Source organism: Artibeus jamaicensis, unplaced genomic scaffold, assembly GCF_021234435.1.
Source record: "Artibeus jamaicensis isolate MK-2021 breed Jamaican fruit bat unplaced genomic scaffold, CSHL_Jam_final contig_475, whole genome shotgun sequence".
NCBI classification, from domain to species: domain Eukaryota; kingdom Metazoa; phylum Chordata; class Mammalia; order Chiroptera; family Phyllostomidae; genus Artibeus; species Artibeus jamaicensis.
The window spans coordinates 6,023,862-6,051,610 of NW_026521852.1; the positions used below are offsets into that span (position 1 = coordinate 6,023,862).

The window sequence follows — 27,749 nt, forward strand, 5'->3', positions numbered from 1 at the left end:
AGTCAGGGCCCTTCAGCTCAGTATCTCCTTCTCCCATCCCCTCACATTGAGATTGTACTGATTTAGGCCTGAAACAAAAGCAGAAGTGGCAAGGATTTGGGCCCAAAAGTTTCATAGGCCCTTTTCTGTACTGTACAACATTTTGTGGTGCTTGGGGTGGGTTCATCTATAAGGAAGGACTATATTTTCTTCTATAGATCATTTTCAACCCAACTTCTTCCCATTTAGCTTTCTCCACTGATATCATCTGCTCCAAGATTATTTCCCTCCTATCTCTGTCTCTTGCCCTCTCTTTACTGCTTTCTCTATAAGCTGTCTTATCTCAGCACATATTTCAATATCACAGTTTGGAACAGAGGCAAGTTTTAAGTATAAAACTCTGAATTATGGGATTTCTTTTTTCATAAAGAAATGCAACTTTATTATTTTCAAGTACATATGTAGTGTCTCAAACTAATGTCTTATAAAAGATCACCAAGTAAAGGTCTTGCAGATGTTTTTAACAAATACACAAAAATCAATGATAATTAGCCCATATACTCACTACTTCTAAATAGAGATTCCTAAAGTGCTTGAAAATAATTGTTTTAGAAAGACTAAACATGTCACCCTTAGCAATATTGTTTATGCTCTTAATTTACTGAACAGATGCCTTTTGTATTTATTATGCAAAGATAAACTTTTGTCCACAGTCAATAAATAAATTTCAAATTAATTAGACCCAAATTATTGTGATTTTCCACTTAGTTTTCCAAGCCCAAGGCAATGATTCACTTATTTCAAGGTACTTCTGATGAAGTAGAATTTCACTGTAATGAAGTAACAGACCTTGGGAGGTGGCTGTTGGGCCTGACCTAAAGTTTGCTTTTTGTGCTTCCTTCCTTTTTGCTTTAGATCTTTCATTTTCCTAAGTGTCTCTCATTTGCTTTGTTCATCTAAATCTCTCAAGGGGGCATTCCCAATGCCTTCTAAACCAGCCTTAAAGAACAGGCAGAACTGCCTGCAGAGCAGAAGTACTAGGTAGAGAGGGAGTAAAGGAAGGAAAAGTATCTCCCATAGGAACTGGAAACCAATTGCTCATCTTAGGGAAAGTGGTACAATGAACATCAGCATAAAGGGCATTTAGCTGGGAGGAATAGCCCTGCTGACTGGGAGGTCAAAGGCAGGTCCCCTAGTGCTTTCCCTCTGGTTCAGAGGTCTGACAATGTTCGTGACTTAAGCTGCTTCTGCATGTCCCTGCAAGACAGGAAGGTTCTGGAAATCCCTCTACCCTGACTCCAGCTGTTGTTGGCCAGGGAATTCCTGGCTTGTCAGTGCCTAGAATGATGCAGGTTCATCGGTATGAGCACAAAGGGGAAGGGTGGCAGCTATCCCTCTCAGAACAACATGGAACTTCTGAGTTCTTAACATTCTAAAGGGCAGGTGTTACCAAGTGCATGTGATTGAGAGAGCTGGAACATCTGTGACACCTGGACCTCATGGACCAAATAGACCACAAAGCAAGGGGCAGTGGGAACTCTGTGACACATGGGTGTAGGATCTCAGTGAAGCTCCGGGATTGCATTCTGGTACTGCCTCTGCTGCTCTCTGACAACATTTGAATTTGGTCTGCCACCAGGGCACTCTAAAAAAGCAGGACACAGAGCTGGAGCTCAGATGTCTATCTGGAGAATACAGGCATCAAATGCCTTATCATTGATCTATCTTTCCTTTCCTGTCTCTCTCCCATTGTTGTCTGCCTCCTCTACCATACGCTAACCTCTCACCTGTCTGTGTCTGCCTAGCTCTCCTCTAGAGGTTCTTAATTAGCCTCGCCTGGGATACAGGCTATCTTCTCCAACCAGCTTTCCCTTCTGGACTCAATAGAAGGAGCCATTTGTGATTTCTTGGTTGGAGGGGGAAGCAGGGGACAGAGTTGGGCAGGGAGCAAATGAGGGGGTGAAGGTGGGAAGTGGGGTGAGGCTGGAGAGACAAAGAGATATTGTTGACCTGAGAAGTTTTCCTTCCCCCTGGTTAAACTTGTCCCTGCCTTTGGATGTTGATCTGTTCTAGTGGAAGGTGGGGGAGAAGGGATAGGGAACATAGAGGGCTGGAGTAACCTTCAGGCCCTCATAAAAATAGACAACATGGTGGGATGGAGCAGGATCTGGGGAGAGTGTCTAATGTGACTGTTCAAAGTTAGGTCTCTGGGAGTTTATTTACCCACTTTCCCCAAATTGGCAGGCTGAATTGCCTCATTCTCTCTTGCCAAATTTTCACCTAAAACTACCCCAGTTTTCCCATCCCTCCCCATCACAATCCCAGCAACTCCTCCTGGGCACACCATCTTTCCTGTGCTTGGTTCTTCTTTCCAGTGTGCTCAGTAGTATGTCTCCTTTTCCACCCAGCCTGTTAGAGAGATTAAGGACAGGTTTTGCAAGGTGAGTGTACCAGGAGGCATAGGGGCTTAGGTGGTTGAGGCCAGGTGGATAGGAGCCTAGGGAAGGGAGTTGAGGTAAGTATCTGTAGGCAGGTGAAAATGGAGAGGGGAGAAAACACAGAGCGCTGGGGCCATAGATTAGGAGAAAGGAAAGATTTGTATTTCTCACAGTAGTGAGTGGGCATAGAGCAGTTGGGGGTGAAAATGCAAATGCCTATAGTGGCTATTTAGGTAACAAATAGGTTTCTAAAGGGGCAGCCACTTATTGAGGCTGAGAAGAAATGTGGTTATGGGGTTGGCAGCTCTTGTAATTTTTCAGAAGAAGTCAGAAATTCAGATTTTATGTGAAAGCCTCTAAATTTTAAATACTGGACATTTAAAAAACCACACCTGCACAGTGTAGGCCAGGCCAAACCAAACACTATCCATGGACTGTATTTGTTTAAGCTCCAGTAAGTGATCAAAATGCTTGTTGAAAAAAAATATTTGGTTGATTCCTGGGAATCAGGAGGCCTTGGTTCTAGTGTCATTTGTACTGCTTCTTGTTTTATGACTCTAAACAAATAAATTCACCCCTGTACCCCTCTTTGCCTGTAAAATGTGTAGATGGGATAAATGACTTTAAGGGCCTTTCTAATTCTGATGTTCTGTGATTCCAGGTGGAAGGTGTAGGGCCTCAGAGACTAACTGTGGGTTAGGGTAGATCAGAATCTGAGACAAAGAGGGTAAGGAGTTCAACAGAGTCAGAGCTCCCGGGACCTGGGACCCCAGAACCTGAGGGCACTGAGAAAAGGAGCAGGACTCTTTAGTTGTAATGGAGTTTGGGTTAGGATCCATGGAGGGGTAACCAGCAGTAGGGGTTACATTTGTTGGGGGTCCTGGTGAGGTATAGAGATGCTTACCACCAGGATATCGCCTCAGGATGAGCTTTCGGACCTCATCATAGATAAAGATGAGGAGACTGTAAGGGAAGGCACAGAACCACCAGGTAACCCTGAAAGAAGCAGAGGAGAGTGTTAGGAACATTAGATACTGATCACAAAAAGGAAGATTTGAATGGACCAGAACTTGGATCCTAAAAGGTGCCCATTTAAAGAAACACTCACTTGAGTGGGTACATACGGAGGGCCACACCCATGCCTGGGCAGTAGGATAGAAAGGCAGCCAGTGCTGTCTCTTCCAGGAGCCCAAAAATCAAAATCTTGTTCCTGGAAAAGCAAAGAAAGGGGTGTTATGAAGCATTTAAAGGGAAGAAAAGGAGGGAGACTCAGGGAGACACCTGGTGGTAGAGGGGAGAGAGGCAAGAAGAAATTTGAGGGAAGGGTCATTTATGACCTCTCCCTGTGCCCTCTGCAGACACCTTCTCATGCTGTGTGTAACCCAACAAAGATATTCTTTAATTTTTATGCTTATTGATATTACCCCTTAATGTTACCTATGACACATATACTCATTCAGTAAATAAATGTTTTTTATGTGTTGGGTGATGTGCTCTGTTCTGGCGATGCCATATGTAACATGGCACCTCCAGAGCTTCCCTCTGGAGACATGGGACCTGCCCTCATGCGGCTTATAATCTTGTTATTTCTCCAGGAAAGTGGCCTGTGAAAGTATCATCTCCCCAGGCAACTTCCCCCAGGAAGGTGCCATGACAGCTCCTTCAGTACAGGGCCCACCTGGGTCTTCTCCATCCTCAGTGTCTCCTATAACCCCTGTTAGCTCTTGGTTATAGATATTCAATAAAGAAGCAAATATTAGCAGAGGGGAAGTTCACTAGAGAGACTTCCAGCCAAGATAGAAGTGTAGGTGGAAACACTGTGCCTCCTCGCACAACCAAGTTTAAAGACAACAAAGTTTTAGTAACAAAAACGCAGCCAAAACACAAAAAAATTGAACTGTACAGAAGTCCAACAACAGCGGACCATTCAGCCAGACCGGTAAGAGGGGCAGAGTCAGCAGTGGAGCTGGGTCAGGCAAGAAAGATCGGCTGGACCGACCCAGGGACACAGGAGTGCAGGCTGTGGATGGCGGATCCCAGGCATGGGGTGGCAATGGGCAGATTCAGTGAGGGCACAAGGCAGCTGGCTGACCTCAGTCACACATTCGCGTGCAGATAAACCAAGCAAAGGAGCAAGCAGTGAGACAGACCGCTTAGGCTAGGGCCCCAGCAACGAGAATTAGAGTCTGAAAGCACCAATTGGAAAAACTTTTGGGGTTGAGGTGCTGGGAGAGGATCCCAGGCTCACAGAGAGTTTGTTGGAGAGACCCATAGGGTCCTGGAGGGTGCACAAGCCCACACACCTGGGATCCAGCACCAGGGGGGCCCAGTTTGCTTGCAGGAAGCAGCAGAGGGGACCAAAATCCAAGAGAGAGTGGAACAAACACCATTGCCCCTCTCTGACCCTGCGCCCACATACAGCATCACAACCAAGCAACTGGGTCACCCCGCCTTGGTGAACACCTAAGGCTCTGCCCCTCATATGTAACAGGTGCGAACAGACCAAAACATTATGGGTCAAGAACAGCTCAAAGCCCCAGAGCCAATAATTCTAAGTGACTAAGAGATAGCCAACCTTTCAGATGCACAGTTCAAAACACTGGTGATCAGGATGCTCACAGAACTGGTTGATTTTAATAACAAATTTGAGGAACAAATGAAGGCTAAACTAATTGAAATGAAGGGAAATGCACAGGAAACCAATAGTGATGAAAAGGAAACTGGGACACAAATCAAGAGAGTGGACCAGAAAGAAAAAAATGACCAAACAGAATAGAATGAAGAAACAAGAATTCAAAAACATGAAGAGAGGCTTAGGAACCTCCAGGGCATTTTTAAATGTTCCAACATTCGAATTATATGGGTACCAGAAGGTGAAGAGGAAGAGCAAGTGGAAAACTTATTTGAACAAATAATAAAAGAGAACTTCCCCATTCTGGCAAAGGAAATAGACTTCCAGGAAATCCAGGAAGCTCAGAGAGTCCCAAAGAAGTTGGACCCAAGAAGGAACACACTCCCAAGGCACACCATAATTACATTAGCCAATATTAAAATAAAGCAGAGAATCCTAGAAGCAGCAAGAGATAGAGGGACAGTCACCTACAAAGGAGTTCCCAGCAGACTATCAGCAGATTTCTCAAAAGAGACCTTACAGGCAAGAAGGGGCTGGAAAGAAGTATTCCAAGTCATGAAATCCAAAGACCTACATCCAAGATTGCTCTGTCCAGCAAAGCTTTCATTTAGAATGGAAGGACAGATAAAGTGCTTCTCAGATAAGACCAAATTCAAGGAGTTCATCATCACCAAGCCCTTATTATATGAAATGTTAAAGGGGCTTATCTAAGAAAAAGAAGATAAAAAAGATGAACAGTAAAAAGACAGCAAGCTCACAGTTATTAACAACTACACCAAAACAAAAGCAATCTAAGAGGACAGCTAGATCAGGAGCAGAACCATAGAAATGAAGATCGCATAGAGGGTTAGCAACAGGGGAGTGGGAGGAGGAGAAGGGGGGAGAAGGTATAGAGAATAAGTACCATAGATGGTAGGTAAAAAATAGATGGGGATGAGGGCAAGAATAGTATAGAAAATATAGAATCTAAAGAATTTGTGACACATGGACATAAACAAAAGGCGGGGGGAATGGTGGGGGAGAGGTGTGCAGGATAGAGGAGAATGAAGGGGGAGAAATAGGACAGCTGTTTTGACACAATCAATAAAATATATTTTTTAAAAAAGAAAGTTCACTAGAGAATAAGTGCTCAATGTATTGTATGTTTACTATGTCAGAATTAAAAAACAAACAAAATAAGGTTCTGAGGGCAGTTTCTGGAGTCAGACAGGTGGCATCTAGTCCCGGCACTGCCACTTACTAGCTTTTGGTTGTAAGCAATGTTCCTGTGAGCCTTGTGTTCCTTCTCTGTAAGATGGAGATATTACCCTTATATCATAGGATTGCTGGGAAAATTATGTGAGATAAAGTGTGGAAAGCTCATGAACATGAACAGAGCTAGGTCATATTATTACTCAACCTTTTATAACCTTGTGCACATCACCTCTTTATGGCTGAAGCAAGTGGTTTCCAAACTTTTCACTCACTAAGGACCCCTCCTATTTTCTTCCAAAAAGGCCATATTTTAATTGGTTTTTGTCTTGCAAGCTGCATTTGTCAATTAAGTAGTGACTATATTTCCCCATATAAAATTAATCAGACATATATGAAGCTTCCAACCAGAACTACACATTAGCATGTGTTCACTATAATTCATACCTAGGCTTCTGCCTAAGAATGGCACTTGGGTGGGCCTAGGAGCCTTATCACAGAAAAGTGCTTGATTTCCATAAAGCTTTTTGAATGATGGAAATACTATCTTGGAAGACCCCTGAGGGCCAAGGAGCCCCAGGTGAAGCCTCAGGCACTGAGGCTGCCTTTGGCCAGGTAACTTGCTGGTATTAGTACTCTCCTGCACCCAGCTTGACTTTTGTTTCTTTTCCATTTGCCTCTCAGTTTGGCTGGATTTAGTCAGTTATGTTCTCACCTTCCTGTGTCCCTCAAGCACTGCACAATAAGTCCCAGCCCAGAACTGTACCAAATTTCTTGGACTCTCTACTCCTTGTTCTCTTTTCACTGTATTTTCCCCAACAGTGTCTTTTTTAGCTCACTGGAATTGCCTACCTTTATTTATCTAACAGATTTGTCATTTTTCTCTCCCTTGGATCTTAGGGTTTGGCATCTTCATTTTTTTCCAAACTAAAAAATTATGACAAAACTCATTTGGACAATTGTGTTCATCATTTCCAGTCAAAGAAAATAAAAAGAACAGGAGTGATACCTTCAGCACTTGCTACCATACATGCTACAATCACAGAGTAGTTACTGAGTTCCTCACAGGTGCCAGACTGTGATAGGTAAACCACCCCATGCAGTGGCCAAGAGCTTTGGCTTTAAAAGCTGACCTGTATTAACCCTTATCAGTGAGGTGACCTCAGGTACATCATTTAACATTTGGGGGGTTTCATCCATAAATTGTGAGGTTAAACAATGTTTTTGAATCACTTACTTCTGTGACTGGCACATATTAACTCACACTATAAGATCACATTGAACCTGACCCTGAGCAGCTCATCGAGACCACAAGAATAACACCATTACCACAGGGCAAGTGCCTTACACTCACTAGACCTACCTGTGAGTGTAAGGGAGCATGGGAGACCCTGTATTTAGGGATGGGCAAAGAATAAAGATAAATATCACTAGAATACAAGATGGAGGAAGGAAGAAATTAAAGAAGGAAGAAAATAAGGGAGGAAAGAAAGAACTAAGGAAGGATAGAAGGAAATAAGAAAGTAAAGAATGAAGGAAGGAAAGAAGAAGGCATGGAGAGAAGATGAAAAGGAAGAAAGGTGGAAGAAGACCTTGACAAAGTGCATTTTCAGAACAAAGTAAAACTCATCAGAAATAGTCATATCATTCTTTCTTCTCTTATTTTTAAAACATGACTCTGGATCTATACTGGCTAACTAAAACCTTAGGTCCCCCTAGTGGAAATGGGCCCAGTGGGTAGAGGTGAGCCTATGACAGCCCTTCTGCTTGGGTAGGCAAGTGCCTGGTGGGGTGGGAGCTCACTTCATGCCCTGCTGGAAGACTGAGTTGCGGCGGGTCTTGCAGATGATGAGGTCAGCCCACTGCACCACCACGATGCTGGCAAAAAAGGCTGTGTGGCAGGTAAACTCCACCACCTTCCGCTGCTCATAGGTCTGGGGGAGAGTGGGCAGAGAGGCAACATTGTGAGAAGAAAAGTCAGGGCCAGAGTGTAGCACAGTTTGGTGCCATTGTTAAACAATGGGCACTGAATCCATGCTTAGCCTCCAATCCCAGTTGGCCATTACTGACCACCTCTTCTGGGCATTTAAGACCCTTGTCTCATACACATATGTCTGCATGTACCCAGCCCCACTAACCCACTCCTGTCCATAGCTGTCCTCCAGGTCATTTGTGGACCGGTCATCCCAGTCGAGGCGGATTCCCAGCAACCGTGATGGCAGAAAACCGTTCTCTGCCAGGATCACGAAGTAGGTGAAGAAGCCTCCTAGAGCCTGGATCATCCCTGCGGGTCATGGGCAAAATGTAGGGCCTGGAGTCAAGGGAAGCTGGAGGGCACCAGAACTAACAGGCCAGAGATACATGTCCCTGACCCTGGGGAAGCTGGCCTCTGTTGTGGACTCCAGAAGCTAGGGAAATAATTCTCTGAGGTTCCCTCCTGAGCCCCAGGGCCCCACCGCACCAATCTGTCCATAAGCCATGCTGATGAGCCTCTCGTTCACCAGCTTGTCTGTCTGCGAGTTTCTAGGCTGCCGCTTCATGATGTCACTCTCGGCTGCCTCATAGGCCAAGGAGATGGCAGGAACCTGTGTGAGGTGGGGAGTAGGGGAGAGAGGAGCTTTGGAAAAGAGCCTTGTGCTTTGTTTTGTCTTCAGCCAGCAAAGTCTGGTCAGCTGCCTTTTGTTCCTCTCTCTCCTCCTGCTATCCATCCCTGCTCACTGTGCCCACATGATTGATTTGCCTGGATCCTACACCAACCCTTGGCCTTACCATGTCAGTGCCCAGGTCAATGCAGAGGATGGTCACAGTGCCCAGTGGCAGGGGGATGTTGGCAATAATGAAGAGCAGGAAGGGGGTGATTTCAGGGATGTTGCTGGTCAGGGTGTACGCGATGGATTTTTTCAGGTTGTCGAAGATGAGGCGGCCTGTGGGAAGTTCCCAAGGGCATCAGGGAGATCATAAGCACCCATCCCCACCCCAGCCATGAAGGTGTAGCTTCCTAACTTCCTGAGAGAGAAAGATTTTGTGTGTGAAGGAAGCTAATGCTGGCAGTGGACACCTGGAATATTGAGTTGACTCTGACTGGGGTAAAAGGCACTAGAAGTAGATGTGTGGGCATATCATTCTGGATGCCACTTCACCAGTAGCTTCCTTACCCTCCTCCACGCCTGTGACAATAGAGGCAAAGTTGTCATCCAGCAGGATCATGTCAGCTGCCTGCTTAGAGACATCGGAGCCTGAGATACCCATGGCAATGCCAATGTCTGCCTTCTTAAGTGCTGGAGAGTCGTTCACGCCATCACCTGTCACTGCCACAATGGCTCCCTGGGAGAAGGTACAGCCAAGCTGAAGGGTAAAGGTCCTGCATAGGCCCATCCCCACCTTCTGTCAACTTGCTTACCTGCCTCTGACAGCCCTCTACGATGATAAGCTTCTGCTGTGGAGATGTCCGTGCAAAAACAATCTCTGTGTGGTTTTTGAGGATCTCATCCAGCTGCTCTGATGTCATGTCCTTTAAGTCAGAGCCATGCACCACACATGCCTTGGCCTCTCTGGAGGACAGAGGCAGAGGTGCTGATTCTTGACCTAACCAGCCAGCTACCTCTCCTTACTGCCACCAGAGCTCCAGTCTCCCCCAGGGCCTCATCCTCCTCTCCCTTCAAGCTCCATGACCTGTTTTTCCCATTTCTCTGAGGAAATAATGCTAGATCTTTGCCATGCGCATAATCACAGTCAGTACAGTTTGCTAGGTGTTTGCTCATTCTCTTATACGTATTTCATTGCTGTAGCCACCCTGCAGTGAAGATAGGATCTTAATTTTGTAGTTGAGAAAATGTAGGATCAGGAAGGTAAGGTGACATCTCCAAGGTTACACAAATAAACAATGTACAACCTGGACACATTCAGGACTGAGGAACCAAAGGAAAAGCCTATGAAGTTCCCAGAGGTGCTATCCAGATACCTCAGGGAAGACTCAGGCACCCTATGGGAGAGGAGGGGTTAACTGAGAACAGGGAATTCTACAAAAGCATCACCTGGGGTTGACTTGACTGACAGGGATGTTGAGCCGGGCTGCAATGTCCTCCACAGTTTCATTGCCCTCTGATATAATGCCCACGCCTTTGGCAATAGCCTTGGCTGTGATTGGGTGGTCCCCAGTCACCATGATTACCTGGCAAGAAGAAGAAAGGAGAAAAGAGTAAAGGACAGCTATATTAAGTGACCCTTCCACTTTACCTCAGCCTATTTGTTTCCCAAAGTCAGGAAAAGGCAGATGGTGGGGCTCACAGATCCCAGCCAAAATAATGGAAGTGTGTGTGTGGGGGGGGTGTGGGTTGGGGGAGAGATAATGACAAGTTGTGTTCAGGAATCAGAGATAGTTTGCTTAGATGGAGGAAAGCTGCCATGACAGAATAACATGTTAATGAGGATCCCTTAGGTGAGAAAACTCAAAGATTGTTTAGACATTTGGATTTCATGGGATATGAGGCTGTCAGAGCTGGGAGGCCCTTTAACAGCTTCCTCCTGTTACCTATAAGAAAACAAAGGCTTAGAAAGGGCTGTGATATGCTCAAGGTCACAGGGAGCCAGAACTAGGACATGGTTCTCATGTCCAATATGACTGCTGCAGGCCATCTAACTGGTCAGATTAGAATAAGGACAGGGAGACAACCCTCCTACACTCCCTGCCATGATATTTTTCCATGATGTGGGAAGAAGGTGATTCCTGCCCTAAAGATAATGTTCATTGTGTTTCAGAATGGATGGAGTTGGGTAGGGAGGGTGGTTGGCATTTGAGAGGTTGGTTAAGAGGCTATCGTAAGCATAAAATGATCAGAGTTGGATTAGGATATAGCATTTGTTGGGGGGGGAGGTTCATGGGGAAAATTGCATACATACTAATAAGGAAGCCTCTCCAGGCCTCACTGCCTTCTCTTCCACCCAAGACACGCCACTGAAACTGCCCTCCAAAGGCCATATGAGCCTCCCAATTGAAAAACAATGGCAACTTTACAGTTCTCATTCTTCTTGATTTATCTGAGGTGTTTGGCACCACCCCTCCTTGAAACCTTTTCCTCCATTGGCTTCCATGGATTCTTTATACCGAGTTCCTCTCCATCCTTTTTATGTACTTCCCCACCCTTCCCAGGGAGGCAGCTAATAAGAGTGGAAGAAGTGGCTTAGGAATCAGAAGACTATGTAAATGTAAATGCTGACTTACCCCAACTCTAGGACCTTGGACAAATGCCTTCACTGCATCTCAACACATGGAAAAGATACGTCCTACATTTCATGGTTGTCGTGAAGAGTATGTGGTGTTCAGTGGGTGCTCAATAAATGTTAGCTGTGTCTTACCACCCTCTTCCCTCCATCACTGGTTCTTGCTTCTCTACTTGCCCCTAAATGTTGATGTGGCCCAGGGTTTCATGCTTATCTTTCTAGATCCATCCTCTTTTCCTGGAAATAGTAAACACTACAATTTGTAATCATTGAGAGTTTAACTGAGCTACTTCATGCTATTGCTGCTTTGGCATCCATTTTGTTTGGTGAAGTGGATTGCTCCTTTGTAATACAATAAAGCATACTAGTATGTCTTTACTTTGCATTCATGGGCTAATGAGAGTCAAATCTCCAGTCTTGATCCTCTTTATTGAGCTCTAAATCACATTTCAACCTTCTCTAGAATGTCTCTCCCTGGGTGTCTTACAGATTCTTAGAATGCAAGGTCAAACTGAACTCATTATTTCTACTTCTACCACCTCTACCATGCCTGCTTCTCTACTCCCTACCTTAGAAACTATCCCTTATCCATTCAGGCCTTTTGTCTCCTATATCTTCCTCACCTCCTATATCCAGTTTAGTCACAAAGTTCTCAAAATGTTTCTCAAATATAATGACTTCCTTTTGTCAATGCCCTTGTTCAGGTCATTATCCCTTGCCTAAACTATTCTAATGGCTTCTTGACGATCTTCTTGACTCCATTTATATTCCAAATCTAGGCCCTCCTCCAACTAAAGGCTAAATCTGCCCCATGACACCTGTGGTGGCTATCTGTGGACCACAGGATAAAGCCCAAGCCTGGCATTTCAGCAAAGTTCTTCCAGCTGGCTCCGGCCAAACATTTCAGTCTCGATTCAATTCCCAGTGCTCCTCTGCCACCTCTTCCTACAACCCACGCACACACCCAATACAGTCTAACCACACAGGGTACACACTGTTCCCTGCTCTTGACATGCCTTTCTCTCCCTCATGCTTTACAAAATATTTGTCAACCTTCAAGGCTCAGATCAAATATCATGCCCTCTCTAAAACATTGTCCAATTTCCTGAGGCAGAATTAACTGCTCCCTGCTCTGACTTCCCATGGAGGGAATTTCCCCAGGCCTCCGTAATAGTTCTGATCATGGCAAGAGGCAGTCTAATAAATAGCAGAGCATGTGCCCTCTAGAGAAACAGGCTATACTTGATATAGCCAGTCTACTTCTTACCAGCAGATATATTTTGGGAAAGCTACTTACCTACTGTGATACACATACCCCCATACTAGAGGATATATATATCAAGTTCCCTAGTATGATGGTTGAGAAATAGCAGACTATCTTGTTTAAAATTCTGGCCCTACCATTTACTAGTTGTGTGGTTTGGGGCATGGTACTTTGTGCCTCAGTCCCTCTGTGTAAAAAAGGAAAAATACTAGTGTTTACTCATAGGTTATTATGAAGATTAAATGAGATTATACAGGTTTAGTGCTAAGAGTAGTACCTGATTCATATAAAGGCTCACAAAACAACTGGCTGTTTTTATTATTAGAGTATCTGATCTATAGTAAGTGCTCAACTACCCTAGCTATTATGATTGTTATGTGGTTAACTGTAAAGGCATTTGTTTCCCCTGAAAGATGATGAATTCCAGAGGCTAGACTGTGTCTTGCTCATCTTGTAATCCCCAGTGCCTAGTGTAGTACCTGACACTCAGTAGACAGGTAGAGTTGAACTAATATGGTAAGAGATGAGATGTTAAAAAAAAAAAAAAAAGAGGAGCAGGTAATAGCACCATGCTTGGTTAGTTGCTAGGTTAAGGGGGAATGGTATAGAGCTGTATCTTTGGAGCAGAAAAGTAAGCTCCAAGATGAAAGAGAATTATGTTCATTTGTTTGTTGAACTCCAGCACCTTAAACAGTGTCTGGTACATAGTTGGTAAACAATAAATATTTGATAAGTAAATAAAAATTGTAGCACCAAGGAAGGTGCGGCCATTGAGAAGCAGTTGTGGACAAGAGTAGCAGTAGACAAGAAAACCTGGGAGAGAGGTCCAAGGTGGGAGGAGTGCAGAGAAATGATTCAGGGTCTTAAGGGCAGTGAGTGAGTGCAGACAGGAACCTGCTAATCCCATCCCAAGTGGCTAGAGAGAGTTGGCAGTAGTTGGGAGGGGCAGGGCACAATATCTCCAAGATAGGGCTGCCAGATTTACTTGACTTCAGAATGGAATGAGCCATGCCAGGGAGGGAGAGGATGGGCATAAGAGACTGGGCACTCTGAGCACAAGGGAGAAGAGTGAGCTCTGCAAGGCCGTGGCGAACATTTCCTTGCAAATGACAGCTTCTCCTCTCAGTCTGTGAAGAGAAGATCACCAGTGGCCTGGAGTCTCCAGGCCAGTAGCCCCTGCAGTCTCTTGACTTTTGGAGTGTGAAAAAAGAGGGTGAAGGTGAAGAAATGAAGCCAGCACCTTGATGCCTGCACTCCGACACTTGCCCACAGCGTCTGGCACAGCAGCCCGGGGTGGGTCGATCATGGACATGAGCCCCACGAAGCAGAGCTTCTCTGTGGGAAAGTTAATTTCATCCGTGTCAAATTTGAAGCCACGGGGAAACTTTCCAGATGGCAGATTCAGCTGACAGAACCCTGAAGGGATGCAGAAAGAGAAAGTGAGAACAGGAAGGTGGCTGCCTGAACACTCCTGAAGCCTCTCACCCTAGGGAAGGCCCTGAGGATTAGGAATTCCTTTCACATCTCTGCTCCTTGCTTCTGGATCCTCACCCAGCACACGCTCCCCCAGTCCTCCCAGCTCCATGTAGGCATTCTGAAAGGCGTCTTGCATCTCCTTGTCCAGAGGGATCTCCTTGCCCTGCACCAAGATGGAGGAGCACCGGTCCAGAATGCGTTCTGGGGCCCCCTTCATCACCAGCACATGGCTCTGGGGACTGTCTTCTCGCTCATGGATGGACAGCTAGAGAGAGGATGAATAGTTACAAAAGGGGTCATACATGTTTTATTAGCTCCAGAGCTCAGCATGGAGCCTGGGACAGAGCAGAGGTTGGTAAGAAACCCTCCCTGAATGTAACAACTGCTGACTCATCCACCCTTGTCAGCATAGGGAAGGTCTGTGTGCAAAGCAGGATTTGAACCTCATAGTCCCAACCCTGTAACCTTCTCATAGGACATTCATTGACTCAACAAATATTTATTAAGATCAGTTAAGACAGGCACTGTGCAGGGACTAGATGGCTTTCTTGTCAGCATTCCCCACAATCATACTGGTCTCAGTGGGGCTTTACCTCTGTGGACTATACAGGACATAGCTGAGGCTGTATTCTTGGCATTTAATAGATGCCTACGGGCTGAGGAATACCCTAAGGAAATTTCAGAAGTATGTTTCAACTGAGTGGGATAAAAGGGTTGAGAGACTGGGGACAGAGGACAGGGATTTCTGGAAAAAGCCAAGAGGGTTGAAGCAAGGAATGAAAGTTTGGGAGCTAAGGGGCAATGGCAACCAGACTTACAGTCACCCACATTACCCTGGGGAATAAGTTAGGGGTGAGAGGGCATGATGTCAGATGCCCTTCCTCCTCATGTTGTTGATTCCCTTTTGACTTTGTACACCCTCCATTTTTCTTGACTTCATCTCCCTCCCTTTCCCCTGTCCCAGTGTTCCATCCAGACCTGGTATTTGTTGGTGGAGTTGAAAGGAATCTCTGCCACCTTGGGGTTTCTGTCCCTCATCTTCCTCACAGAGCCACAGGACAACTCAATACACTTGAGCAGAGCTGACTCAGAGGCATCACCAGCTGTGTCACGCTGCCAGAAGAAAATTCAGTATCATAGTGAGGCTGGAGAAGGATGGAGGACCAAGGTGAGAGGGCACTGAAGTTTTGGAGGCTGCCACAGGGTGTGAGAGGGGAAGCTGGGCATCAGCAAAGTGAACAGGATATTGCAATGCTCTGTTCTACTACCTTAGACACAGAGATGTTCTCCTGCCCCGCTTTGAAGACAGCACGGTTACAGAGTCCAGCAATCCGAGACAGGGCCGTCCATGTGGGAGATCGTTTGTCAAAAGTGGCTCCTGGTAGAAAATGAGGGAGCTTGGTTCCCCTTTAAAATTCTTATCTCTCCCTACCCACTCTGCCACCCAGTGTCCTGGACACCCTCCAGAAAGAACCCTTCACCCTTCTGGGGTGCACAATCACCAGACTGGTCTTCAGTGGTGTCAGCCTCATGGATCTGGTTGTCAAACCACATGTGGGCAACAGTCATGCGATTCTGGGTAAGGGTGCCTGTCTTGTCAGAGCAGATGGTGGAGGTGGAGCCCAGGGTCTCCACTGCCTCCAGGTTCTTTACCAGACAGTTCTTCCTTGCCATGCGCTTGGCTGTCAGGGTCAAACATACCTGGTAGAGAGAGAGGAGAATAAAAAAGGGCCAAGCCTGAGCAAGAAGTATCTATGACTTTACCCCAGAGTACAATTCTATCCCTTCTTCCTTGATCCTACTCCATAGGGAGTAGGACCTAGGTGTGAGCAGTTGAACAGAGATTATAGGTGTATATTTAGGAAAGATGTCCAGTCTGGCACTAAGACATTTGTCTAGAGCTCCAGAGAGGGCCAGAGTAGAGCTGGCATAAGGATGTGAGAGTAACCCATACAGAACAGGTACTGAAAACTGGGCTCACTTAAGTGTGTAAAGAGAAAAGCAGAGAGCTGAGGCCTGAGAACCAGTACTGAGAAGAGAAGACACTGCCAGGGACAGAGGAGAGAACCAGGATAGTGACATGTCACAGTGATCAGTGAAGGAGAAGATTGTAGGCAGGTGGACAGCAGGTGGTCAGCAGTATTTATTTCAGCAGCTGCATTAAAGATGGAGCTGAGAAAAGGTCACTGGATTTGCTAGGTAGTCAGGGGTGACCTCTGAGAAAGCCTTTACAGAAGGGCCAGGATGATCTCCAGATGACAGGGGCAGATGAATGGTACATAGGTGGTGAGAATAGGCGACTATGACAAGCTGCAGGAGAGAGACTGCATGCCAAAATATAGCCCTACCTGAGATTTTTCAGACTCAACCTCTGAGCCATATATTAAATGATCATTTTCAGACTCACACTCTAAGCTATGTATTAAATGAGGATCTGATATGTGATTTTAGGGGATGGCAGTGAAAAAATTGCTGAGAGGCAACAAACCTTTATGACTTTTGAAGAAAGGATAACAAGACCCTCCCCTGGTGGCACCTCAGCCTGACTACTCACAGTGACAGTGGCCAGCAGACCCTCAGGAACATTGGCCACAATGATGCCGATGAGGAAGATGACTGCCTCTAGCCAGCTGTAGCCCAGGATGAGGGATAGCACGAAGAAGGAGACACCCAGAAACACAGCCACCCCTGTGATCAGCTGGATGAAGTGTTCAATCTCCATGGCTATAGGGGTCCGCCCAACCTCCAGGCCTGAGGCCAGAGTGGCTATGCGGCCCATCACTGTCCGGTCACCTGTGGCAATCACGATACCCCTGGCAGTGCCTGCAACACAGGAAGGGACACCAGGCTTGGTGCCTTTGGTCTGAGGAACTGAAGTCCTGCCCTTCTTCCTGAGAAAGGAAAACTATTACAGAGTAAATGAACTGAAGACTCTGATCCTGGAGTTTCAGTAGACTGTGTCTAAATCTCCAACCCTAGACTGAGTACAATAGCAAATTATTTTCTATTACACTTGGGCCTGCAGAAAGGGCTTTCAAATAATCTCAGAGTTAAAATGAGTAGGTTTAATAAGTGCAAAAATATTGTCTGCAGTACTTCAGTAAAATCAATCTCTTATTTGTTATCCAAATGTATTATTATGAACACAAAAGAAGGCACTTATGGATTTTTCCATGTAGTCTTAAAGATTTATTTTTTAAAAATTATTTCTTTATTTTTAGAAAGAGAGGAAGGGAGGAAGAAAGAGAGAGAGAGACAGAAAAATGTCGTGTGCAAGAGATACATTGATCAGTTGTCTCTCACATGTCCCCAACTAGGGACCTGGCCTGCAACCCAGGCATGTGCCATTACTGGGAATTTAATGGGTGACTTTTTCATTTATAGACTGTCACTCAATTCAGTGAGCCACACCAGCAAGGGCAAGATTGTCTTTCTTAACATTAAGCATGAATCTCCATAGAAGAAGTAAGGTAATTACTGACCCTTATGTAGACAGTAAAGGGCCTTTGGGAGAAGAAGGGCAGGACAGTGAGAAGAGCATGCTAGTTAGAATCAGCCAAACTTGAGTTTGAATCCTTGTTTGAGTGCCTACCAACATATTGTTTTAATAATTAAATAAGATAGTGCTGTAATACACATATAGACCAGTGTCTTGCACATAGTAGGCTCTTAACAAATGTTAGTCTCTTCAAAGCCAATTTCAGAGAAAGCAGTGGAAATATTTTACTAGGCATTTTTAACAATTGTAGGAAAAGAGAACAAACTTTAGAATCTCAGTACATTAAAAATATAGAAAATTTAATGTATGGTGATTTTTATTGTAATTCAAAGTTGTGGAAAGAGGGGAAAAGCCCAGAGAAACATAATCCACTGAAAAGAAACAAAAATATGAAGGGAAAGGTGTGGTGGTGGGGTACAAGGCCTTCTTTGACATATTTTCTGAAGCCCATGGGCTTGTCAGGCCTCATTCTTCCACTAACTCTTGCCTCATACTCCCTCTCCAAGCCAGTCCTAACTTGATTCACTGGAATGACCACAGAAGGCACAGGTTGCAGTTGTACTTGGACCCCAACCACTAATTGGTGGCAGCTCTGGGAGTTCTCTCTGGCCTTTCGTCATCTCTAGAACCCAGAATAGGGCTAGGGCAAACTGGGCAGCCTAAGCATGATGATTTCTTGGTGAAGCACAGTCCTAGATATAGCCTAAAGAAGGGCTTAAATGTCTATCTGGCATGGAAGTCTTCCTTCCCCTTCCCCAGGCTTAGGCTCTGGTAAAAGCAAGGACCAGAGAAGGAGGCAACTAGTCCCAGACCAGAAACAGAAGGCATCAGTCAAGCCAAAGACATTCAGAAGTCAAGGCTTGCTTGGGAATGTGTAAATGTGAGTGTGTGATGTGTGTATATGTGTGTGAGCATGTATGCATGTGAACGGGTGATATGTGTAATTTGTATATGTACAAGTATGTGATATATGTGAGTATATTTGTCATATGTATTTGTGAGCATGAGAGTGTGTATGGAGTGTGTGTGTGTGTAAGGAGACCTTGGCCAAATACCTAGGGTATTTGGAGTTCACTAAGTTTTGGGCTGGACAGAACAGAGATCTGTCTCGGGGGGTCACTTTTCCACAGAGTCATGCCATCCCAGCCAATACCCTGCTCTCTGGATGGCACTATTTCCATAATATTTAGGAATCCCCGCCCCTAAATCCTCAATTCCCTCCTCCCTAGCAGGGTTTTTGACAAGTAACTACGGCCACAGCCCCCAATCCTGATTGGGAGTTCAAGATTCAGACTCCTCCCTCAGTGGGTGCTTGGATGAGGAGCCCCCAACCAGGGTAGCCTCTCACCTTCCACACAGTTAGTAGAAAAGAAACAGATATTGCGAGTCTCCAGGGGGTTCTCATGGGTAAACTCAGGGGACCGGGTTTGGGGCTCTGACTCGCCAGTTAGGGATGAGTTGTCTACCTGGAAAGAAAGAAGGAAGGGTATAGTCATCAGAATGGCAGACACACTTGTGCACATACAGTTGTCTCCTGACTCCAACTGCACTCAATCTCCATGACTTAAGGGACAAAATTACACTTGTCCTCATCACACATTTATAGCATTACTCAGCTATTGTCCCTGCACTGGTTTGGAATTTCAGCTCTTACTAAATTCTTATGTGACCCTGGGCTAATTACTTTACCAAGACAGCCTCTATTCCTTCATCTGTAATATGTGGAATGTAATCATAATCTATGCATTGCACAACTGCAAGGGGTACCACCAACATTGTAGTTTATGAAAATGGCACTGCCTAGTGTGGCCACATGCAACAGCCATGCATGATCAAACTATTCTTGCAAAGTTGAATTACATGACACATGTGAATGTACATAAAATACCTGACAATTATTGGTACTCGATACAAGATGGCTATAAAATAGATATCAAAGAAATACCTAGGGCACAGAGCATTCATCACACACAGATACAAAGAGACAATGCATAAACACTATTTATGAGACAAGGTGCAACTGGCAGGTATGTGGGCAGGAGTTGGCATTTGGACCTGGGTCTCCCAATCTTCAGACTTATAACTGAGTCTCTTTCAGGTCCATGCAGTCTTCATAGGCCCAGCCAGTTGCTCCTCACCTTACAGCCATGAAAAGAGATTGCTCCTCACCTTACAGCCATGAGAAGAGATGATCCGGAGGTCAGCAGGCACGCGGTCTCCACCCTTCACCTCCACCAGGTCTCCCACCACCACTTCCTCTGCATTGATCTGCATCTTCTCACCCTCCCGCACCACGAGGGCTTGCTGTGGAGAGGCCACAGGCATCTAATGAAGTGCTTCTCTCTACCCCTACCTCCTTCTCCTACTGGTCTCCCACTTTTCCTTCAACTCCACTAAGGAGGAGGAGAAGCCCTGCACCCTTAACAATAAAACTAGGTCCTGGTGTGGAGAGCTAGAGGGACTTTTTGGCTCAAGGCTTTCATTTCAGAGTACAAGAAGTTGAGAAGGGATGAGCTAGACCTTCCTAGAAACATTATGCCCCAGTCTGTAGCCCAGACTGGCCAGCTACCTGTGGAACCATATTTTTGAAGGAATCCATGATCTTGGAGCTCTTGGCTTCTTGGTAGTAGGAGAAGCAGCCAGTGACGATGACTACAGCTGCCAGCACCACACCTAGATATAGCTGGTAAAGAGAAAGGGTTTGAGAGATGTGCCCATCTTCCAACCCTAGAGGGGCAGCTGCCAAGTGGGACAAGCATTAAATGCAATCTTTGTGAATAAAAGTGAAAATGGTAGAGGAAAGTTCTTCTCTCTAATCTCCCCCTCAATATTTTAGTCTTTTACTTGTAAGCCTGGAGGAGGCATACGGAATCTCAGGGGGTTCCCAGAACTAGGATATCACTAGCAGGTGAAGACCAAGGAATGGCGGACAAGCCCAGTTAAGTGTGAAAGAACAGAGATGGGCTTTCTCATTCATGAATGATTGTTTATGTGTGTGTTGTGGTGTTTATAGATAGGAATAGAAGCCTCACTGCTTTTCAGCCTACGGAGCACTATGACATGAGGGTCTCGTTCCCTGCCTCCCAATTTTCTAGAGATTCAGGGTTGTAGGACAAAGTCATGGGCTGGTCCAGGGATCAGGCATTCCAGCTCACATTGTCATTGGATGGTTCATCTTCCATGGCAGCCAGTATGCCATAGGCCAGGAAACAGAGGATGGCCCCAATCCACAAAAGGATGGAGAAGCCCCCAAAAAGCTGGCGACAGAACTTGACCCATTCAGGTGTTGTTGGAGGTGGAGTGAGGGCGTTGGGCCCATCCCGAGCCAGGATGTCCTGGGCCCGCTGGTTGGTGAGGCCCTGCAGGAGGCAAGGGGGAGTGCAGGAATTTGTATCCAGAACCAAACCAGCCCCTCACCACTTTTCATCAACACTTTGGAAAAGAATAATATCCAAGTGGAGAGGAAAATCCCATGTGGGTGGAAGGGGTGAGGGACCATCAGGAGAGGCCACATGAAGGAGGTGGTGTTGGCAATGGGTGTCAGAGGCCTTGAAGGCTAAGGAAAATTTTGAGTATGGCCCCTTTTCTGGTCATCATTTGATTTAGACACATTTTGGGCCGCAATAATCTCCTCTGGAGGCAGCCTGACTAAGGCTTCCTGTAAAGACATCTCAATTGGTCCCTCCCCCATCTCTCTTCTTTCAGATTCCCCACTTCACCAAGGATTTAAGTAGAGTCCTACATTATTGACTATCAATATCATCCAGCTTCAGCAATCACCCATCACTTTCCTCAGAAAGCACTGTCTGGCCCAGATCCCCTAGCTTCAGGCTGATTCAAATACCCCTCTCCACATCATGTTGTATCTTAGGCAGTATCATATGGTACTGTAATTCTATGTTTGCATTCCTTTTTGCTACTAGACTTTGAGATCCTTGAAGGGAGAGGCCACTTATTATTCATTTTTCTATCTGTCCACTCATTTATTTAATAAATGTGTATTGAATGCCAGGCTTTATCATTAACTATAGAGACCCAGAGATGGACAGGACTCACCAAAGGGCAATCATGGAAGGCCTGCAGGAAGAGGTTATACTACTACATTTTTTATTAATAATATTTTTATTTTCTTGAAGTGATTGGCTTGGCAATTTGACTGTGATGCTTATTACAGTTGTGACCTTAGGAAAATGCTCTCCTCCTCTAAGTCTCCTTACTCTAAGAAAGAGGCCCACAGCACCTATATCCGAAGGTTGTTGTAAAGATTAGAAAAGTGTATGTAAAGCATTTATTACATACTTCATACATAGCAGATCCTCAACATAGCACTGTGATGAATAGTGATGGGTCACACCACAATTTCTTGTATATCAGTACCATGAGAGGTTGTGCATCACTGAAGCTGCCTGAAGTAGAGGGTCAACCCTGCCTGGAGTACCCTCTGGAGTCTGGGTTCTAAGTAGTCCTAGCTTTCAGGTACACAGGAAAAGAGCTATAGACTAGGAAGCAGGGAATCTGGGTTCTAGTTCTGGTTCTGCCATCGACTAGTCACTGGGCCTCAGTTTCCCCATCTGTATAGAGAGTTGGATTACAGTTTTAATGTCCCTTGCATCCTGCTGCTGTATGGTTCTCTCACTTCTTTGGTGTCCTCCCCAAAGCCCTCCACTCACCTTGGATAGGTCCACTTGGTATTTACGACCCAGCTCATCCAAGGATAGCTTGTGGTCATCCTGAGGAAGGGAAACCAAATTACTCTGGGGAGTGAGGTTTTGCATGTGTGAGAGCATGCACACTTGTGTGTGTGTGTGTGTGTGTGTGTGTGTGTGTGTGTGTGTGTGTTTAGAATGCATGAGAGGTCAATGAGGGGCAGAGAGGTGAGGCAAGGTGAGGGGTAGGCCAAGGGCATGAGCTTCTCTGAGTATACCAGGCTGTGGGGCACCTCTCCTATCATGGGACCACTTTCCACAGCCCAGATGTGGGTCTCACCATGGCCACCTCCTTTTTCAGCTCATCCAGCTCCTTCTCTTTCTGTTTCTTCTTGCCACCTCCATTCTCTGCAGTAGTGGCTGCAGGTGAGTATTCACGTCCAGCCTGCAGAAAAAGGGAGAGCCCAGAGAGTCAAATAAGACACAGCCTATAGCCTCTATTCATACATGACATCAGGAAGCCCAGACATTGGTAGTGGAGCCAGTGGATTCAAAGCAGTGATGTCCCAGTGGGGGCAAAGGGGACTGAGAGAACCCCAAGCACTCAGCTTGAAAACTACTGGCAGAGCTATGGGGCTCTATATTTGAATTTCATGAAAGACTGAGAAGCTCAGGACTCAGAAGCCCATTTTTTTTCTTTAATTGTTTTATTGTTGTTCAAGTACAGTTGTCTGCACTTACCCCTCACCACTCCCCGCCCCACCCTAGCCATCCCCACCTCCCTCCCCTGATTCTACTCCCCCTTAATTTTGTCCATGAGTCATTTATAGTTATTTCCGAAAACCCTTCCCCTCTTTCCTCCCATTATCCCCTCCCACCTCCCCGCTGATTATTGTCAGATTGTTCTTAATTTCAATGTCTCTGGTTATATTTTGCTTGCTTGTTTGTTTTGTTGATTAGGTTCCACTTAAAGGTGAGATCATACGGTATTTGTCCAGCCTGGCTTATTTCACTTAGTATAATGCAGAAGCCCACTCTTAATTGTTTAGTAGTAGTTAGGCTTCTGCTAAGGTTTTGTTTGTTGAAAGAATCCTATTGTTAAATAAAAAAAATAAACCAAAACTTTAAAACCATTACCTTATACCATTTAAAATGCTGGAAAAAGGTGGGCAGGATTGGGAGGGTGGTAAGGGGCAGAAGCACCCTGCTGGGATGTCTTTGTCCCAACATCATGATTACTTTATTCAGAGAGGAGTAAAGACAGTTAGGAATCTGGGGAATTAAGAGTCTTTGGGGATGCAGGGGTCAGGACATGGAAGTGTCTAGAGGAAGATGAGGAGCTAATAGGACCTGGTGGTAGAAGGTGGACATAGAATGAGCAGGCTCATGGACTCAGAGGAGTCAGTAGTTGGAGGGTCAGAGTGTGTCCAGAAAATGAGGACCCTTTCCATCCTGCTGGACAGGCCTTCTGCAGAGGGGATTTGGGCAAGAGGCAATTTGTAGGACTTGGAGGATAAGTAGACAACTAGGCCCCATTTGTCCAAAAGTTTTTTAAAAATGTCTTGGAGGATCAATCTAAAACTAAAATTCATGTAACTCTCAGGTCTAGGCATTCCTGGGAGCTCTGGTGAAATCAGGTAAACATTTTAGCAGGAGCCTCATGAGGTTGACGTTTCCCTTTTCCTCTTCAGCGCCTGAGGTCTCCTTACCAAAACCAGGCTTCCAGGGCCTCACAGGGAACTTCTGGGGAAGAGGGTGGGAAATTTCTCCTCTCAAGGGGAAGCTGTCATGGGGTGATGGGACAGGAGGGGGCTGGGAAGGCTTAAGGTGGCCATGACAAGTATCTTTTCACTCCCTTTCTCTCCATGCCCCTGTCTCACCCTTCCCTCAAGATATTGTGTCCTTGTCACAGGGGTGCTCAGTTTCTGCCTCCCTGCTAGGTGTTCTGGGATGAGATTTTCTATATTAGGTATAATTTGGGGTTTTTCATAAGAAAGGGATACCTAGATGGAATTTATGGCTAAGATGTTTGCCCTTTTATGAAGCATAATGCATTTTTTAAAGTACATTTTTCTTTTAGAGCAGTTTTAGGTTCACAGCAAAATTAAGCAGAAAGTACAGAGATTTCCCATCTCTACATTTCTCATATATCCCTGACCCCATATGTGTAGTCTCTCCCATGATCAACGTCCCCCAGCAGAGTGGCACACTTGTTTCATTCTATGAACCTACACTGACACATCGTTGTCACTCAAAGTCCAGAGTTTACCTTAGGGTTCACTCTTGGTGTTATACATTCTACAGGTCTAGACAAATGTATAATGAAATGCATCTACTATTACAGTATCATACAGAGTAGTTCCACTGCCTCAAAAACCCTTGGTGCTCTAGGATAATGCCTTTGTTTCCAGTCAGATTTAGGAATAATTCCAAGAATGCAGCAGCTGTCCTGATGCAGCCCTTATAGAGGGAGGAGTCTGACCAGTGACATCAAGATGATGGAAGTATGCAGAGGGAGTGGACACCTTGTTCCCCTAGACACTAAAGTTTGCATTTATCTCCATATGAAGTGTCCATGAGACTGAATCAGCCCTTCAGATAAGTGGGGAGGGCTTGCAAGGAGTGCTGCCTTTCCCTTTCCCAGGTGACTTGAGATTGTTTGTTGAATAGGCCAAAATGCTTTGGATTCACTAATTCTGTCCTTGGTGGGACAGGACTAAGAAATGGATGAAAAGCAAATGATCAGGCTGGATGAGCCTGGATTGTTGCCCTTGAGGCTTTAGTGTAGCTGTCTGGATCTAAAGGGGCAGGGAGGAGGTAGAGGCCTTCGCCCCTTCTCCCTGCCATACCGTGCACAGAGGAGGGGTGCAGCTGGGGCAAAGGAACCAGAATGCCTGAGAATTTCTACACATTCATATGTAAAACAAAGTTCATGAGGCTTAGAATCAAATGCATGGCTTTTAAAAAATTGCCAGCTCATGCACTTTGGGCATATTGGATGGTGGCTGAGCTAGTGGCCTCATGTAGCACCCCCTTCCCTCAGTTCCCACCCATTCTCCTGGCACATAGTTTAGGACACATGGTCTTTTCCCCCTCCCCCTGCCCTGGCAAGGATCTCAGCCTCTGTAGCCAGCAGCCTGTGGAGATTTGGGGCCAGCGGGCTGCCCAAGCAAGAAAGACAGAGAGGAAGCAAGGACTCCCCCCACCTCTAAAGACTGTTCCTCCTCCCCCCAACCAACAAGTTCCAGTCTGGGGCTTGAATGCTAAAGGAGAACAGAGAGTTCTTTCTGAGAAAGCCAGAGGCAGGGACAGAGTGGGGGAAGCTGGAATTTAGCCACTACCACCACCCCCAGCATCTCGGTGGCAGCTGGAGCTGGCGGGTTCTTTTCCACCAGTGTTGATCCTTCCCCCAACTCCCACTCTGTCCTTTATGGCCACAGGATGGTGGGGAGACAGTTAGTCCTTGCTCTGGAGGGAAGATGCAGGGAAAAAGGGATAGGGGCAAAGTAAATCCCAATGTGGAGATGCAGATGGAGGGGTGATTTTTGTCCTAAGGTGTCTTCTGGTAGGTTGAACTCCAAGTTCCAGTCCTAAGTCGCCCGACTTTACCCGTTTTCTCAACCAAGCAGAACTTGATCTGTTTCCTGACCTTTCTACTAGGGGTGGCAAGGAAAAGGACTTTATGAATGCTGGGGGAGAATCAGACTCCAAGCAGCTGTAGTACCCTAAAGAAGTCAAGATCAAATGGCTAAGATTCCACCTTGTTCTAAGGTGGAATAGTGGAGAGGGCTGTGGGGGAATAGAGGGTCACCTGGTTTCTCCTAAGAGGTCCCACAACTTAGCCGGGACTCCCTTACACTCAGGAATTTCCTCTCTTCCCTTCCCTCCACATCCCACCCCACCTTACACCAAGGTGCAGCTGAAGGTCCCAACAGAGCATATCTTCCCACAGTTGTCACCTCTTCCTCCATGAAGCCCTCCCTCAGAGAAAGCTCCTCACAGACCATCACAACACCCCCATCCAACACACACAGTGTCATCGATGTCCACTCATGCTAGGAGTTTTGTACATTCTCAAATTTACCCACTGAGACACAAACACAGGTGCTCATCCATGGATATCTGTATCAACTGCAGCCTATGAGGAGCACATGGGTTGCAGGCAAGCACACTCCAGTGCATACACACACAGGTTCTATTTATAGCTCCAATCCTAGCTCAGGAACCCTGGTGTCCAAGCTTAGAGTTTTCCCAGCTGCTAAACTCAGTGCAATAACAAGTCCTTGCCTGACCCCTCCTGAGCCCAGAAACACCCCACAATCCCATAGGCCCCCTCTTTCCTCAGCAACCCCCATGACTCCCTGTTCCCTTTCCCTCTGTGCCCAGCATTACACAAAAGGAAAGTAGCAGGAGCAGTGTGTAAAAGGGTTGAGCCACTTTTCTCCATATAGAAATTTCATTTCCAAGTATCCAAGGCCTTGTGCCTGTCCCTTCCCCCGAGTCATGGTTGTTAACCTTCTCCTTGACATACTCAGTGCTGCTCAGTACCACTGGCAGTGTTGGGCAGGGGTGGGAGGGAGGGGGACAGGCAGTTCTCACCAGCCTCTGGGAAAGTCCTCAAAGCCCATGGCCCAGACAATGCTGCTAGGAGATTTGGAGGAGTGCTGGGCTGGAGCCTGGGGGCACATCATTTTTAATCCCCCTCCCAGCTGTCCTTGGAACTCAGGACCCCTGGAACTGGCTTCCAGAGCTGCTTGGCAACTGGGGAGCAGTTGCTCTCCTGTCCCTCTTCAATCTCAAATTGGCTCTTCATCTTCTCATGCTGGGACTCCCAGAGAAATGAATATTTTCAGGAGTGGCAAAGGCAGGAGGATCAACAGTGTCAATATCCCTTCAGCTGGAAGGCCAGGAGATGTGGTGAGAGAGGAGGGGCTGTGCCAGATACAGGACAGAGATTCAGAGGTGCTGGAGTGAAAGCTGGAGGGGATGTGAGGCTGATTGTAGGGTGCTAAAGAGAAGAACACTTGGGCATGTAAACAGTGGATCTGTGTGTGCGATTGTAGCCAAGAGACAGTGAGTTCCAAGTTCAAATCACCCCAACGGATCAGCTTCTCTCCGGCCCGCCCTCCACATCCGATCCCACCTCATGCTTTCCCTCTAGCCTCCAGAGAGCCCTTCTAGTGTCTGCCATGACGAAGTAACCGCTTGAGCTAAAGCTGACCCCAGAGAGCCCTTCTGTTTCCCCACAGAGCCACCCCAGCTCTTTGGGGATACTCACCCCACGGCCCATCTTGGGGCGAGTGGCTGAGGGGATATAGACTGGAGAGATTAGCAGGAGGATTCACAAGCCCACACTGCAGTCTGGGAAGTCCAGAGACCGAGGCAACCAGACAGATGGCCAGCA

The 27,749-nt window shown here is 46.1% G+C and overlaps 1 protein-coding gene across 1 annotated transcript; it reads right to left on the reverse strand.

Moving 5' to 3' along the window:
* Positions 1–392: 392 nt before the first annotated feature.
* Positions 393–27,749, reverse strand: LOC119048466 (sodium/potassium-transporting ATPase subunit alpha-2). Its single transcript, XM_037144084.2, has 23 exons — positions 27,624–27,749; positions 22,686–22,790; positions 22,370–22,429; positions 20,855–21,058; positions 20,269–20,382; positions 19,869–20,003; positions 19,048–19,165; positions 16,755–17,023; positions 15,703–15,901; positions 15,469–15,578; positions 15,179–15,313; positions 14,276–14,465; positions 13,965–14,140; positions 10,275–10,411; positions 9,641–9,791; positions 9,396–9,564; positions 9,010–9,164; positions 8,702–8,825; positions 8,379–8,524; positions 8,044–8,174; positions 3,526–3,627; positions 3,322–3,413; positions 393–2,388 (listed from the first exon to the last, which is right to left on the reverse strand). Exons 1-23 carry the CDS (start codon positions 27,633–27,635, stop codon positions 2,360–2,362), a joined length of 3,063 nt encoding a protein of 1,020 aa, XP_036999979.1. The 5' UTR covers positions 27,636–27,749; the 3' UTR covers positions 393–2,359.

What these genes read in the sequence shown, in the direction of transcription:
- LOC119048466 (XM_037144084.2), bottom strand. An exon ending in TCAAAAATATGGTTCCACAG is followed by an intron (nt 20,004 to 20,268) that starts GTAGCTGGCCAG and finishes GCCTCTCCACAG; the next exon opens with CAAGCCCTCGTGGTGCGGGA. An exon ending in CCTGAGGCGATATCCTGGTG is followed by an intron (nt 2,389 to 3,321) that starts GTAAGCATCTCT and finishes TCTCTCTAACAG; the next exon opens with GCTGGGTGGAAAAGGAGACA.